At 36.2% G+C, this 17,661-nt stretch overlaps 1 protein-coding gene across 2 annotated transcripts in view; it reads left to right on the top strand.

The window, feature by feature from the left end:
• Window positions 1–3,200, top strand: part of LOC311079191 (uncharacterized protein) — a 49,480-nt gene extending 46,280 nt beyond the window's left edge. Inside the window, exon 3 of one of the 2 annotated variants that reach the window (XR_014605346.1) lies at window positions 2,718–3,200. Coding sequence is in view for 1 of the 2 variants with exons in the window: in XM_084108406.1 (XP_083964532.1) it covers window positions 2,718–2,776 (59 nt within the window). In the remaining variant the exon portion in view is untranslated. The remainder of the gene's footprint in view (window positions 1–2,717) is intronic. The other variant, XM_084108406.1, reaches the window with a different exon arrangement.
• The last annotated feature ends 14,461 nt before the right edge of the window (window positions 3,201–17,661 follow it).

Genomic DNA, 17,661 nt, shown 5'->3' with positions numbered 1-17,661 from the left:
CCACTTTCTGGATTACTATATGCCATTTCAATCGAACCATTGTTGGTTTCATTAAGGAATAGACTACATGGTGTGAGCATTTCTGGATATCCAGATTTAACCCCTGTAAAACTTACAGCATATGCTGATGATGTTACTGTTGTTGTATGCAATGTTGATGATATAGACAATTTAACAACTTGCTTAAATTCTTTTAAAAAAGCGACATCTGCATGTATAAATTGGGAGAAATGTGCAACATTATTGATGGGAGAATGGAGAGAAAATGGACCTCCTCAATTACCTCAACAGTGTCAGTGGACTCGAGATGGTTTTAAAATCCTTGGCATTTACTTTGGGACTGACGAGTATAGACCCCTTTTGCGCCGACGTCACAGTTACGTCACGGCGCTAGCTGGAGGCAAAACAAACGGAAAACTGGAGGCGGCCAATACAAACCAGCACAGATTCGGCTACATAATAAGGAGCTTAAATGATTATTTTTATTATTAAATGTCATCTTGTTGTGTTGTTGGATGCAAGAATCGATGAAAAATGAGTATGCTGTATCTGGAATTTTTATTTCTAGAAAATATTCATATCATTAAAATTGCACCGTCATCTGGTTCCGTCCGCTAAAATTAACTTTTGAAAATAACAATCGCGGTCCTGGACAGTGAGTGACCTTGCACATTAAGACAAAATCTGATTTTTTCCAGTCATTGTTAAAAAAACAAGCTAACAAAACTTGCAAACTAGCGTTAGTGAATCGGCCAGAGGGATCTCGTATTTGGCCCACACAAATACGTCACCATGTTTACCAACTGTAAAAGGGTCTATATGGAGAAAAATTGGGAGGGACTTTCTGACCAAGTGATAGGGAGAATCCAGAGGTGGAGATGGATTCTTCCACAGCTCTCGTACAGAGGAAGAGCTTTGATAATTAACAATTTGGCAGCTTCAATGCTGTGGCATAAACTCACTGTCCTGAACCCTCCTAAAGACTTCTTCATAAAAATACAGAAGGCATTTGTTGACTTTTTCTGGAACGGTCATCACTGGCTTCCACCTGGAGTTCTTTATCTGCCGGTAGCAGAAGGGGGACAAGGCCTCATTCATGTGGAGTCAAAGATGAAGGCAATGAGACTGCAAACATTAAAAAAGATATTTTATTGGACAGATAGAGTGTCTTGGATACCATTAAGTCTCATTTTGCTTCAAAATATGACCAATGTAAAGCTGGACAGACAGTTGTTTCTAATTGAAAAGTCCTATGATCCAGAAACTCGGTTGTCTTATGTTGATTTTTATGCATCAGTGCTGAAAGTATGGGGACTGTTTGAGATGACAAGAGATAACAATGAACATTATGGTATTCTTGAACCTTTGTTTTTTTAATCCATTGTTTAAAATACAATCAAGTGTTTTGAATTCATTTTTTGCAATGTTTTCTTAAGCAGGGATAGTAAGAATTATTGATTTGCTTGATTTGCTCAATGGTCAATGGAAAAGTGTACAGACTCTTGCTGACCAAGTTGGTCTGAGATCAGTAAGGACTATGGATGGTTTTGTAAACTGTCTTAAAGCCTCTTTTCCTTCTGGATTCTGGTCCTTTTTAAATGAGTCTATTTGTAATGATGCAGTGCCTCAGACGTTTCCTGTTTTAAAAGTTAAACCCAAAAAATTGTAAATGAATGTAAGTGGTCAGGTTCTCTTGTTGAAGGGTTATGAAGCTTTGGATTTTCAATCCCTTGGAAAAAAGACTTTGTATCAGATGTGTATAAAAGATGCTCATTGTAAACAATTAAGGGAAAGAGTTGATAGCAAATGGAGGATTTATCTTTCTGCCCCTGAGGAAGTTACTCCTTCTTGGAGGCTTTTATATAAACCTCCAATACCAAAGAGAAGTGGGGATCTTCAGTGGAGGATCATCCATGGTATAGTGGCCACTAATAAGTTTGTTTCCAGGTTTAATCCGTCGGTTTCATCAACATGTCCTTTTTGTAATAATACTGATGATGTTTTTCATTTATTTTGTGATTGTTTTCGTTTAGTGCCTTTGCTTGTTTTGCTTGATGGAATGATGTCTAAACTTGGATTTTTATTCAACAAGACATTGTTTATTTTTGGAAATAGGTATAGACGTTATTGGCAAAGGGAGTGTAAGCTTGCCAATTTTTTATTGGGACAAGCTAAACTTGCTATTTTGAAATCCCATCAGTGCAAGAATGAGAACCAAAATGTTGATTTGGTGATGTTGTTTAAATCGTTGGTGAAATCTCGAGTAGTTACTGAGTATACATATTATCAGCAAACACAAAATGTAATTTTATTTTAAATGATATGGGGTGTTAAAGAAGCAATTGTTACTGTTCATGAATCTGGTAGTTTGTTTTTTCACTGGTAAGGTATTTTTTCTTTGGTCGTTTTGTTTGTTTTGAAATTGCTGTTGTTTTCTTTAAACAAATTGAAGGAAAGAAAAGAAAAATGTGTTTTTTTTTTAATATAATGTTTTTAGAATAAAAGTTTCTGAAGGTCTCTCTCTCTCTCTGTCTCTCTCTCTCTCTCCCTCTCTCTCTCTCCCTCTCTCTCTCTCCCTCTCTCTCTCTCTCTCTCTCTCTCTCTCTCTGTCTCTCTCTCTCTCTGTCTCTCTCTCTCTCTCTCTCTCTCTCTCTCTCTCTCTCCCTCTCTCTCTCTTCATATTCCCTCACTGAAGCAATGATTTATGTGTATTTCAGTTTCATCTGCTGAAGACCAGAGTCAGTACGCTGTAACAGAGGAAGAAACTTCAGTCTGATATTAAAGAGTTAATTCTGTCCACATGTTTGAATGTTCTGTCAGCATTTATTTGTCCTTTAACGTGGTTTGAAAATATTGTAGTCCGTTCTTATATAAGCTTTATATTTGTCATAACCTTGTGTTGTTAGTCTGTTAGTGAAAGCTTGACAATGATACTGTTGCTTGTTCTAGTTCGCTTGTTTGAGTAATTACATAACATAGTTTTATTCTGTATCAAATGTTCTGTATAAATGAATAACTGTTGAAATTATTAAGTGTTTATTAGAGGTGTTTTTCTTGGTTTTTCACATTGGTAAACCATCATTTAATTCAAAAACAATGTCTTTAAGTTTCAGTCATAATTGAATAAGAAATCTGTATATATTTAGTGTCTGTAATTAAATCATTTGAAAGCATTTCATCATTTAAATTCTTTGTTGACAGCTTCCCTTTAAAGACACTCGGGGACAATTTTCATGTTTATTTCATGTTCATGTTTATTCATGTTTATTTAACTCAAGATTTCCATTACACGAGAGTAGATGTTGAAACTTCATGCTGATTTGCACTCGGCTCTTGCCAAGATAAGTACCAACTAAGACGTAGCTTTACAGTAACCTATGCGTCTCCATCCATTTGCGCTTCCTTCCATATGGTGATGTGAATATCCTTCTGTCTGGTGTTAATGGCTGAAGTATATCTCCTGGCGCGTCAGCACACACACCGGCTGCGATGCCGGCTCCGGGGATCAGCCACAGTGCGTTCTCCCCAGCGGATCAGCAGGACAACCGTCTGGATTGAGCTGAGTAGGATACATCTCTGGGGTCTTCAAGTGGGCACCTTCCATCCTCAGTGTTTCATCAACTAGCCCACGACACCTCTAGAGGGCTCAACAGTGATTCTGGCGTCCCAGAGTCCTCCCCCCCGTCCCCAATTCAACTCAGCCCAGCTTACTTACCTGTAAATCAGCATTTCTTTCTTTCTATTGTGCTTGAGATCCCTCCTGCTGCTGAGGTTGCTCCTTCCTCATAGTTCAGTGGCATACACCCTTGATGTGACTTAACCACAATCTCCTAACCACAATCTCCTAACCACAATCTCTAACGCCACAATCTCAACCCGACCATACGCGCCGACCCGTTTGACTAAGGCTGTCAAAGCCCAGCTGTCGTCATTAAAGCAGGTTCAGTGGCAACGGTTCTGTATGGCATACTACCTACCGCAGAACACAACAATACCTGTCCAACACAAATCCTCATTCACGCAAAATACAGTACACAGGATTGTAATAACTATGATAACTATGCAACACACCCGACTGAAGGCACAAATCCGGATGCGAGATGGAAATCTGAGCCAAAAGAGTGTTCTTTTTGGTTGTTGCTGTGGTGATCAGTTGCTTGTATCCTTAAGATTGAAACAATTCCAGAACAGTTTTTCCCTGCGCAGAAGAGATCCTCATTAAAATCTCCACAGCTTATTATGGGATGTTTGTCCACTATGTCCAAATAATCCAAAAGACTCATTAGATTAGATAATTCCATTTGAAAGATTTTACTTTTGTAACGGGGACAACAGAATAAGTGTATTTTACCCAACAGAGGTTAAAGGAACCGTATGTAAGATTGTGGCCAAAACTGGTACTGCAATCACTTTCAAATGACTGTAGAGCGGTGTATCCCCTCCCCCTTCCCCTGACTCGAGGTTGCTAGATAGGCTGCAGGATCCAGCAGGAACGTTTGTAGCTGCAGCTGTGGTAACTAGAGCAGAGCTGGCAACCCAGATGCCAAAACACTACTGACTTCGTGATTGGTAGATAGGTGGAGGGTGGAGCATCAGGCTCAAACACAACATGACAACATCAACATCAGTTGAGGGCTGCAACTTCACTTTTTAAATGACAATATCCTGGCCGGACTACTGTTGTCAGTGATATAAGTATTTGAAATGAACATGATTTCTTAATGTCTAGTGACATATCAGGGCCATTTTATGATTAATTGAAATACATTCCTTACATACAGCTCCTTTAAATAAAGCCTAGGTTCGGCTCTAGGAGGATTTTAAAGCATAACATTTGGGCCAAATTAAATTCAAGCAGTTAACAGCTGGCAATTTTATTGCAAAGACTCAAAAACTTTGAGTGAACAATTTTTCACAATGTACATGAATACACAATTGTCTGGTTTCCACTCAAAACCATGAACCAACAAAAAAAAATGGTTCATATGGAGACCAAAGTTGAATGTGAAGTCCAGTCCTTCTGGATCCCTTGTGTGTGTGTATGATACTCAAATGTCAATGTGTGTAAAGGCCTTTTTGTGTTTTCTACCCAGGTAGTGTGTATGTGCTTAGCTCTCAGTTCGAATCCTTGTTGAATCACGATGATTCTTTTGAATCGTAGATCAGGGTCTGGTTTGCCATTCAAAGGTGAATCACTCAAACAGAATCAGCATTCAAAAAAAACAATCTGCACAAAACAATGCAGTCATATTAAACATGTCTTAATGTCAATCATTTCTACACCGACATTTGCTATCAGCTGCACAAAATGTCCGTGAGTACAAATGTTAATACAACGTGACAACACAAGTGCACATAAGCACGCTTAAACACATAATAGTGTTTAAATATGCAACATATCTTGTTGTAAAACATCTTTTTTTCATTTGTTAGCATTAACATTCTCATAGATGATGCAATCATTCAACCAAAACAGTTAAACTAACGTCGTACACAAATTAACTATACCAATTTGACCTTCTAAACATACAAAAATACATTCTTAAACATCATATATAACTTGGTTTATAGGACATACAATATATAGAGAAAGATGAATGTCAACTTGAATGTCAAAGTAATGCATAAACAAGCAAAACTCACCAGAGTTCTCGTAAAAGAAAAAACAGTACTCAAAAGTATTGACTGTTCCTTTTCCCTCAGTAACAGGATGAATTGGCAACCTCGTGCGTGCATGTTCAGCTGGCTTCTTCGTCTGAATTCAAAATAAACCAGATTACCAAAGACTACTCTGCCACTTATGAGAGAATGATCAGATATCTTGAAGAGACACCACCCAAAGACGAGAACAGAATTCTCCTAACTTTTCAATCTTTCTCATGACCGCAGTAAAATTAAGACCATTTTACCCATCACACACCCAGACAATTCAAATTATACCAAACATGAAAGGGAACAAACAATAGATTCACAATATACAACATATGTGATATATAGACATTCTCAGTGAACTTTCAGTGATTTGAATCAGGGGGATGCAGAGATAAGGAAGATAAGGCGATGTACTCTGCTCTTTCTTTGAGATCGTCTCTCCAGGGTGCGTTTCATTGCTTTATTCCGAGGTGAGATTAAAAAAAAAAACAACTGTATGAAATATGAGCCAGTTCAGGTGCACAGGTGAAATGGGTGAGGAGGAAGAGGATGAGGAAGAGAAAGAGCAAGGTTTGGACAGTGTTGTCAAGGCTCGTTGTGTCGGTATAGAGGGTTTTCCCCTTCGTCTGGAAACATTTCCTGTGATGTGGACAATGCGGATGTGTGTTAGGCCAACTGCATCATTGAGGGTTACAGCAGTCTACCCAGAAATGTGAGCCTTCCATGCCTGATCACTAGAAACCGCATTCCTTGGATGGCTTGTTTTTCATTGTGACAAGTGTCCATAACTTGATATAACTATGCCAGGGGACAACGCCCTGAGGAAAGGAGATTATTTACAAAAGGGCGAAGAGTTTTCGAGAACTACCTGAGACCACCCTCATGTGATCATTATTTCTGTGGAGACCATAACAGAGCTCATTAATTTATATTTGAAACCTGATGTTAGTTGCCTTATGGACAAAAATGTATTAAAGGTTTAGATTCAGAATCTGTGATGGCTGTGTGATATAGAATTAATATGTTTCTACCATAGTTTTCACTTTTGTATATCATTAGACATGGCATTGAATAATTCCAAGACATGGTGGGGTCTAAAGATGAAGATTGTTTTTGCTAATTCAAGAGAAGTCTGGATAACAGGGGATACATTAATTCACCATTCAAACTAAAGATAACTTTAGAAATGCTCCTTTGATAACATTTATAAAACCGAGAATAGGAAATAAAGAGTGAAATAGGAGATTTCATACTACAATACTCTAAATATCTACCTATCTATCTTTTGTAACAATACTTACAAAACACAACCTCACAAACAATGACCACCATTTTCGACCCCAAGGGATAGGGTCCTTTAACATCAACATTTATTTAAGTTTGTTGTTTTGACCAGGAGCTGGAGGAGTTAAGTGCTTAACGAGTCAAGGCACTGGTAGAAGAAATTATTAGTTTTTCTTTTCTTAGATGATTGGGGTTTATTTTAAATGCATACACATAGACGTTAAAAGCTTATTTTTCAACCCTATTAGAAGAAAATATACATAATCCTAGGTATTTTTTTGAAACAGTGGCTAAACTAACAAAAAATAAAGCTTAGCTCAGACGTTTCCAAGCAGCACAGCAGTAATGACTTTATGAACTTCTTTACTAACAAGATTGATAATATCAGGGAGAAAATTTTTACTATGCACCGGTCTACTACAGTATCGTTATACAGTTTGTTGTACTGTTGTATAAAATCAATGTGCAATCGTGTGGATATTTGTATGTGATTGACATTAAACTCAGGAACTCACACAGGGTATGTTTTTGTATCGAAGATTCTGCATGGAGATCGATTTTGAATCTTAAATCGATCTCTATGCACAGCCTGTGTCTATATTTGATCTTCATGCTAGTAAGTGGTAAATCCCCACTTGTCCAAAGGTACGTGGTCGAGAACTGCAGTTTTAGCGATCAAGGCAGCATAATCTGCACGCAATCTGTCATATGCATGCTGCTGGTGTGAGTGTGGTCAGTTTTGACCGCAAAAGATTAGGTAATTTGATCGGATGTCATATTATTTTAAGGTAGGCTAGAATTAAATGAACGGCAAAATTCAGCATTTTGTTCTCGCATCCCCTTCTGTCACCTCTGTACCCCAGTTTGAGAACCACTGCCTTAAACTATCTTTGTAAAGCGACCTTGGGTGTTGGACAGGCACTATATAAATAAAAAAAATATTATTATTATTAATAATAATAATAACCACCCAAATGTAACAATTTAACTCGCACTGCAGGATTCCCGTGCTCTGTGAAAAAGTCAGTAGTTATTTAATGCCAATATTAAAAGGTTGAGGCATTCTTACACAACACAAACATAATTCACAAACTTTCCATTTGCATTTGAAATTGAACTCAAACTGTTTCTCAGACAGGTGCTTCATATCCCTCACTCTGGTAACTGTCCATGCTGGATCTGTCCCTGTTGTTTTAAAAAGTAATCACGGAAAGCACAATAAGACATTAGCATGACAGCATTCAGATAGTCAGGCCTTTCTGTACCAGCTCAGAGAGAAGCCTCGCACGCACTGCTTTCCTCTATCGCCAGTCAGCTGTCTGCCCTAGCGCCCTCTATTGGCCACCGACCATGATACATACAATCATGATGATTGTGTACTCCAGACACCCTTTTTACCAGTTTATATATCAAAGCACAAGGCCGGCTCTAACCGGGGTGCACGCCTGCTTTGCTCTCAAGTCAATGCTCAGTTATACTCAAGTTAATTTGAGTTAATTATTTTATTATTTTTTTTGATCCAAAATCTAGTGATGTATGATTGATTTTGCACTTTTCACTGATTTTGAACTGGAATTCGGAAGTTCTTATGTACACAAAAAATTAAATAATATACTTATGAACTTTTTTTTAACCAAACTGGTGCTGGTTCTTGTGCCAGAGGTGGTGAAGCAGCTCCTCCAACAGGGCAACCAACGATGCTGTTAGACAACCTGCCCACATAGTACATTCTTCTTTTACCAGTCTTTCAATGTTTAAAAGCAGATTTTAACTGCTAGTGTACATTCTGTTTTTAAGATAAAATAATAGTTATAACAAATAATTAGTGTATTATTTGTATATAACATAGTTTTTTAGATAAGATGTAACTTTTATGTGATTATGATTTTACTTGCATTTATACACACTGCTCAGGTAAAGTAGGATAGATCATCAACAAAAATGGGACAAAATATTTTCTGCATTAAAAAAACAACAATGCACGAATGACTTTGGATATGGTAGCTGGTTTGTTACAGGCTCAAGGTGGTCTTCCAGCTTTAAACAGTCCGATTAAAATCTGCCAAATGTTTAAAACGTTGCTTGAAAATGCATTGACCGAGCACAGGCACAGAAACTTAGAACAAGCTCAGGGCCAGTGAACTGAAGTGTAGTGTAGACTATTTGGTCACAGAAACCACAATCTTAAATTTGCCACATACATTAGTTGCTTCTTATGAACTGGAAGATATGCAAATGAAATGAGTGTTGCATAACCTAAATAATTCTTTGTCACTTGTAACCGCACATCAGGTGCCGCCCGTCTCCTTTGGAGCTCTATTTAAGCAGCAGCCCAATCAAACACATCTCAGTTTCATGACTTGTACCAGGCGAGCTATTCTTGAGTTCTTCAGGCTAAAGTCATTCATGTGAGTATATTTCAGTGAGCATTTAAGATGAAATTCATGTAGCCAATGGCTTGAAACTTTGTCGGAGGTTAATACAGGGCTAGTAATAAACTGTGAAACGTATGTGTGAAAAAAAAATAAAAAATTCTGTTAATCATGGAATAAGAATTTAAAAAAGTCTTTGAGTAAAAAATACAATTTTAGAATTCATGCACAAGAGACATCAACATACCTGATTTAGACATCTGGTGTTAATTCTGATATTAATCTGATATTTACTTTTCAGATCTAATTTCTTCAAAGATGGCATTGATTCTGTCTACAGTCGGTGGAAGCGGAGGTGGTCCGTTTTCATTTACTGGTCAACTCAATGGTGCCAGATTGGAGAAGATCTGGGTGTGGGTGGGAGAATGGCAGGTGAAGGCTGTCAGGGTCTGGCTTACAGATGGGAGAAATGAAACCTTTGGAAAGCCAGCTGGATCGAATCAAGAGTACACGTTCAAGCCTGATGAGCGTTTCACCACGCTTACTCTGTGGGGAAACGGAGAAGGAACACGTCTTGGAGCCATCAAATTCAAGACAGATAAGAAGGGAGAATTCTTTGCAAAGATGACAGGCAGAAGATTAACAGAAGAATATATCATGGATGTCAGCTCTGGAGCTTGTTTGGGAGTTGTTGGAAGATCTGGTTCCGACATCGACTGCATGGGATTCATGTTTCTCAAATAATACCAGATGATGATAATTCAAGATCTGTTCAATCATTTCTAAACAGATTTTACACTGATTTGTTAATATGTTCATTGGCACTTTTAACCTCATCCAAAGTGTTCTGAAATGTAACAGCTGTTTCTCTCATCTGATTAATAAATGTAAAATGTATTCTGCCTTTGTCTCGTTTGCTGGTGATTCTGTAATGATCAAGATAAACTAATGTAGTTGAGATTCATCTAGTTAGTTGCCCAACCAGTTTGAGAGTTTTGGCAGTTTTCCCAATTTTAGCAGTTTAAAGTACAATTAAATGTTTTGTAGGTTTTGCATTATTGTGAACAGAATACATCTCCATCTCTTCAATGGTGTTGTCAATTGTGTGATGTTGAATCATTGGTTTGATTCTATCATGGAAATGTGTGATGATCTTCTCAATAGTCTTGATCATGTTAGATGCTTCACTTGTTCCTCCTGCCATTCCCAATGTGAAAACTGATAAAGTCAGACGCACTAGCCGTACAAAAAATGACCTCTGTAGTTTTCTTCTTTTATTATTATTATGATTATTATGATTATTATTATTATTATTATTATTTTAACAAATATAACAGCAAATACATGTACATCTCAAAACAGAATTAAACAACAATAATATATAAACAGTAGACAAAAAGCCAATAAAAGCAAGTAAAATAAACAGAAAATATAAAATAAAATAAAATAATACTAATAAACTGAGCCAGGGGTAACATATAATTTAAAATAAATTCAAAACCAATTTTATACGGTTTTACCAGCCAAATGGCACATATTCTATTAAGCATTATGCACATTGTAATTGTCATGCTGTACTTTTGCACTATAGCAAACTAACAACACTATAAAACTCCACAATAAAGGCTCCTTTGTTAACATTAGTTAATTCATTGGCTAATAGAGGCTGTGTTCTAGTTTGTATGTCCTTCTCTTGATAACTTCTCTCCGTCTCAGATGTACATCATTGCTAACGTTACACCAGTGTCCTTTACTGGCAGAACCTGCGCTAGTTCAACTCACTCAACTAGAATCATGTGTTTTATGCATCGTTCATGCTTGGGGTGTTGAATACAATAATTTTAAAATGCACTGATAAAAATTATGATAATAATAGCATGATATGTAAAAACAGTCTGCTTAAAGCATATACAAGTATTATATTATCAGTGTTAACTAATTTAGTTCATTAGTGTTAACAAATGAAACCTTGTTGTAAATGATGTACTCATATTGATAATAATCAGTTGATTATAAAGTTAATAAAGTTAAAGTTAAAGCTTTGAACAAGAAACACTTACTGAGACATCTCTTCTGCTCGATTCACTTCACCTGTATCAGACATTAAGCATTTTCACAGATTACACACTTTACACATTCGTCAACAACAAAGTCTGTGTGTGTGTGTTCAGATCTGTCAAACACACTTAGAAAAATCACCATGAGAAAGAGATCAAAATCATCGATCAGTTTTCTTTCCAATTCATTTGTTGTTTTTGAAAAATCCTATTTGTTTATCTTTTTGAATTAAAATGTTTATTTTGAACTAATCAATTATCTAAACAAATTCATTTCAGATTTAGTCAGTTTTAATGAAGTTGCATCATTTCTAAAAACTACACTAGTGACAACCAATAAATAACCAAAATATATAATCATGAAATAATCTTCATATTTTTATGCTCCATTTATTTTCCCAAGAGCTTCATTTCAATATGAATTTACAAGGAACAACAGACTTTTACATCACTATAATGTTGCGAAACTATCAGGTTTATTTTGGGTTCACTTGTCTAGGTGATTCTCTGGAAAGAGTTTTTTTTTCTCTTTCACAGTATGCCAAGTTTCCAGCAAACTCCTTCAGTGTGTCCTGAAATATCCTGGGCCCGGTTCCCCAAAGTGTTCTTATCTCTAAGTAGTTCTTAACCTATTCCTTAACCTCTCTCTTAACCTTATGGCACGATTCCCGAAACGTTCGTTCGCTAAGTATATCTTCTGTAAGTCACACTTTCGTAAGGTTGGTCTGGACCACTCTTAGCTTTACCTTATCACTGTTGCAGGTCTACACGAATATAATTCTGAAGTTTTAATACACCCAGACAGTATTAAATTAGGCTAATTCAAGTGTTTTCATGCAAAGAATAAAATTGTCATTACACTGATTGTTGTTAGATTTTTTATTATATTATTATACAATATTATTAATTTAATTTAAAACGCTCTTTTATAGGCCAGTGAAAGCATAGGCTACTGTCAGTTAAGTCCTATTGTTTCTCATGGGCTCGTCCGGTATTTTAAACATTTACAGGGGTAAGTCGGTGGTTTTAGTGCCGTCCGAATCCATAATATCAGTGTTTTTTCTCACCCAACCCGCGTAAAAATCCCTGGCCAAATTAGTACCTTCTGTTTTTTGACAAACAGGTCGACCTGACTTTCGGCAAACAGCACTTGGGCCAACCTTGGACCGTAATTCCATGCGGTATGTGGGCCAAAATCTCAGCCGAAATTTAGCCAGATCCGGCTCAAAGCCAATTTGCTATCTGGGTCGTGTGGGAATTTAATTGCCGTCTGAATCCACATCTCTGAGTTTACAAGAGATTCAAAATTCACGGTTTAAATCCTTTTTGATCACTGCCGAGCACCGTACGCAAGATGTAAACTTTTATTACTGAAATGCTGGAAAGTATTTCCAAGAACAATATTTCATCGCAGCTCCACCTCAGTGAACAAAAATGGGAAAGAGAATAAGGCACGTACATTTTTGAAAAGGTTATTGTGGCAGCAATATATGATACAATTTTAAAATATGTAGGTTAGGCTATTATAGGCTATTATAGTTTGGATTATTTTTTATAATATCCAATAATCATAATAAATTGCAATTTCAACTATTTCTGAAGTGCTTCATTTATAAAGATCACCGCTTTTTCACATAAACAGCCCCTGCACGAGAGAATAATTGATCCTCGAGCCATCGATATCAGCAGATTCAGCACCATCGCCACGGACAGCACCGGGTAACGTCGCACGTAAGAAGGTATATCTTAAGCAGCTTCCTAAGGTATGGTTCGGGGAACACACTTAGGAACATAAACAACTTTGGAAAGATATATCTTTCGAGCTTTCTTAGCGCGCTAAGAGTGAGCGTTATCGGGAAACCGGGCCCTGGTGGTTTCTCTTATTGAATTGATGAATATCAGTGTGTCTGATCTGGTTTTGTTGTTGTTGCAGATCTTCTTCAGTTCAGCATTTTATTTATAATTTCCATAACTTATTTTCTGAATGCAAAGCATTATAATATTATTAACACTCAAGAATCTGCATTCATTGCATACACATGGTGGTCTAGGTCTAAATCTAAATGTTACGGGAAACACACTGGGAAAAACATGGAGCAGACTTAACATTTTTCAAGCTGGCTAGTGATGTGAAAAAAAAAAATACACACTATAAAATTTTCCCCTTTTCTCAAACACACATAAAATAACACTTAATTTCAACATTTATTCTCTCTAAGTAACAAGCTTCCCAGTTTAGGTTAATGCAACACAAATCATTCATGTAATCCAACACGGATTAATCTTTTAGATATTCTTCCAGAGAATGCACCCAAGTGTCATGCAGATTACATCCAGGAAAAGGATGTCAGTTTCAGATTACGATGATGGCGGGGAATGCAGTTCTGTCTCCCTGTAAAACAAGCTAAATTTGATACAGCAGCCATCTCCACAGATTTGTGACTTCATAACTGAAAATATGCAACCATTCTCATGTTTCCTTCCGCAAGTTTATACAGGGAATTAGTGGAGGTAAAACCCTTATGTGCATAAAAACTTGATAAATCATCGCAAAGCATGAAAGAATCACTGCTTGAAAACCTCAGGGCATCGAAACTGTGCCCTACAGCAGATCGATAGACTTCTCATCATAGATGTTATCTGACCTGTCATTGGACAGAACAGGAACACTGAAGAGGAAATCATTTTTCATTTTCATTTATTCATTTATTTCAGGCAATGGCACAAAAAAAGTACAAGGTAGACAAAATATAGTTAAATCATATAGTGCAAAAACAGAATATACCGTATTTAAATATGACGATCGAATTCTGCCTGAAAGGGAGTGGGAAGAAGAAAACTTATTTAATCCCACCCCAGTTCCCCATTTAGTGATTAATAATTGAGCTTCATTGTTACTTTGCTCACGGATTATTTACAAATGCTATATCATGGTGGCATTACCACAAGTAACAAGTAGTTATTATAACAACAGTTTATACCAACAATGAATAAACAATGCCAACAATGGTAATGGACAATATACCAACGATGGTAAGGAAACACTGAGCACATGTTAACACTGAGACAGGATACAACAGCAATTTAAATTAAAGACCCTCATCTCTGTATTTTAACCAGACCCAATGTTTATATAACAGTTTAAATTGATGAATAGTTTGGCATTGCTTTTGTTGCAAATCCAGTTTATTCCAGAGTTTCACTCCACATACAGACACACAATAATGTTTACGAGTGGTTTGGACTCTCGGTAATGAAAAATATCCAAAACCTCTCAAGTTATGAGCTCGCACTGGAGTTTTAAAAAAACGTTATAAGTTAGGTGGTAATAATTTGTTAAATGCTTTATATAAGACTATTGATGTATTATATTTTACAAGATCATCAAATTCTAGCAACTTTGACTGCGTAATCAAATTATGAGTATGTTCTAGAAAACCAACCTTGTGAATGATCCTCACAGCTCTTTTCTGCAATATAATCAGAGGGTTTATTGTGTTCTGGTAAGTATTTCCCCACACTTCAACACAAAACGTAAGGTATGGTAGTACCAGGGTGCAGTATAAAGTACGGAGTGCATTTTCATCAAAGTATAGTTTTGCTTTATTTATAATTGAGAGGCTTTTGGAGAATTGTGTCTGACATGAGGTTTCCATGACAATTTACTGTCAATTATTACTCCCAAAAATGCATTCTCACTCACAATTTCAATTTGGATACCATCAATACTTATTCTCTGTTCAGACATTTTGTTGCGATTACCGAACATCATTATCTTATTTTTATTTATATTCAAGGATAATTTATTTGTGTCCATCCACTTTTTTATTATATTTAGTTCCCTGTTTACCGTATTTACGAGCTCATTATAATCGTCACTACTATAATATATATTCGTGTCGTCTGCAAATAGTATGAGTTTCAGTACTATGGATGTATTAAAAACAGGCGTTTTTGTGGAAAGGTTTCCTTTGCTGCTCTATAAACCTAGTGAATACTAAGGAGACCATGGTTTCTGTGTGAACTGATTATTTTGTAGACATCTTTTGAAAATGAAACAATTGCGTGAGTTTGAGGAAGATAAAATTAATCAACTTTTTAAATTATTTTTTTAAAAAGAAAGTCAGAGTTGCGTTAATATACTTTTTTGTTTAAAAAAAAAAAAAAAACGTAATTATGAGAAGTGCCCTTTATTTCACTTGAGCCCCTGCCCCTCAAAATGTCTGTGCAGGTCCCTGATTAAAAATATCATTTATATACACATTGAACAGTTTTGGCCCCAATACTGACCCCTGGGGGACACCACAAACAATGCCAAGAGTATCTGATAAATACTGACCCATTTTTACAAACTGTAACCTCCTTGTTAAATAACTTTTTAACCAATCTCCAGCCAGCCCCCTAATTCCACATCTTTCCATCTTTTTTAATAGGATTGAGTGATTAATAGTATCAAAGGCTTTTTTTAGATCAACAAAGATACCAACTGCATACTTTTTTTGCTCCAGTGCATTAGTAACTTCTTCAATAGCTTCAGTTATTGCCATTGAGGTAGTTCTTTTGGACCTAAACCCATACTGACCATCATTAATTACATGATGTTTCTCGAGAAACTTTTCAAGTCGAGAATTGAAGAGTTTCTCTAAAATTTTTGAGAACTGAGGCAAAAGAGAGATTGGTCTGTAATTAGTAAAAGCGTGTTTGCTATCCTTTTTGAAAAGTGGAATTAAGCCCTATTCGGACGGGACTAGTTTCACAGGGGGACGTTAGAGAAATTTCTGTTTCACAGACGTACTTTGAGATTTTAATCCTGTCTGAATCTACCATGTCTGTCTTTTTCTCACACGACCTCTGTAAAAATTCCAGAGCAAATTACCTACTGTTTTTCGTCAAACTCGGCGGTCCTCAGAGAAATCTAATCCCGTCCGAATGCGAATGTCTGTGTTTGCCGAAAATGTTTTTTTCCAAAACGCTTTTTCTTCTGTGTTTTGGTCAACGTGAACTACCATACAATCTCTCGCTATCACGCCGGGTATTGAAGTTCCTGCTTTTTGCGCACCGATAATGGATGCAGATGTGTTCGGTACAAGGCGAAAAATAAGAAAATGAAATCAACAGAAGAGCCAAATCATGTAAACTGTTAAGACTGGCTACTGTAATATCAGTTTAAGGTAAGATTATTTTCATTTCTGTACTTAATTACATAACGTGTAAATTATGTAAGATAAAACTTTTTTATTCCAGTGGGTTTATTATAAGAATCCAGTTCTATAAAATCATGATAAATGTATGTTTAGTTTTTTATACTACAATTTTTATAAAATGTTTACAAAACACTAAATACGTTAGGACGTTTTACTCTATATTTCAAAGTGCTTAATTTTAATTCATATGATTAATTTCAAATGACCATACGCAATCCACGCATTCTGAACACGTGATCTTCTGCAATGCCCACATGTAAAACACAGACACTCCTACCTCGGTGATAAACACGGAGATGTTAGTCCCGTCCGAATCCGTACATGAAATCACAGATGTAGGTTGATAAGAATTGTAACTCAAACGTCGTTTGGAAAACTAGTCCCGTCCGAATAGGGCTTTACTTTAGCGATTTTCATTTTACTTGGAAAGCAGCCAGTCTGGAATGACAAATTACAAATATAAGTTAAAGGTTTTACAATATTCAGTATAACTTTTTTAATCAATGTCATGCTGATATCATGACAGTCAGTGGAGGACTTACTTTTACATTTCCACACAATGTTTGTCACTTCCTGCTCATTTGTAGCTGAGAGGAAGAATGATGAAGAATTCCGTTCAATAGTTGATTTTGCAACGCGGCCAACTTAGGGCCAACATTTACAAAAAAATTGTTGAACTTATTTACTACATTACTCATATTATAATCTTCACCATTTTCATCAATAAAGTAATCAGGATATGTCAACTTTGAGGATCCTTGTTTGATTAGGCTATTTAAGACATCCCAAGTTCCTTTTATATTGTTTAAAAGGAACCAGCCTTAGAGTCAGAGGATGTCACGCCTGTGATTTAAATGTCTGGATCATTTTAAAGTTGTATGTGAAGGAAAAACTTTGTATATTCGCTTTATGTATTTTTAACCACTGTTGTTTGACATGTTCAAATGATCAGGCTTAAAAAGTTTTAGAACCGGACTTTACCCTTTTTTCTGATATCTTTAAAATAACTAAAATACATTCTCTAAGTTGGTTTAAGAACACTGACTTTTTTTTTTTTTTTTTTTTTTGCTTTTAACGTTTTTAAATAATGTA

Source organism: Abramis brama, assembly GCF_963993115.1.
Source record: "Abramis brama genome assembly, chromosome: 3".
Classification (NCBI taxonomy): domain Eukaryota; kingdom Metazoa; phylum Chordata; class Actinopteri; order Cypriniformes; family Leuciscidae; genus Abramis; species Abramis brama.
This window is presented reverse-complemented; position numbering and strand designations above follow the sequence as displayed.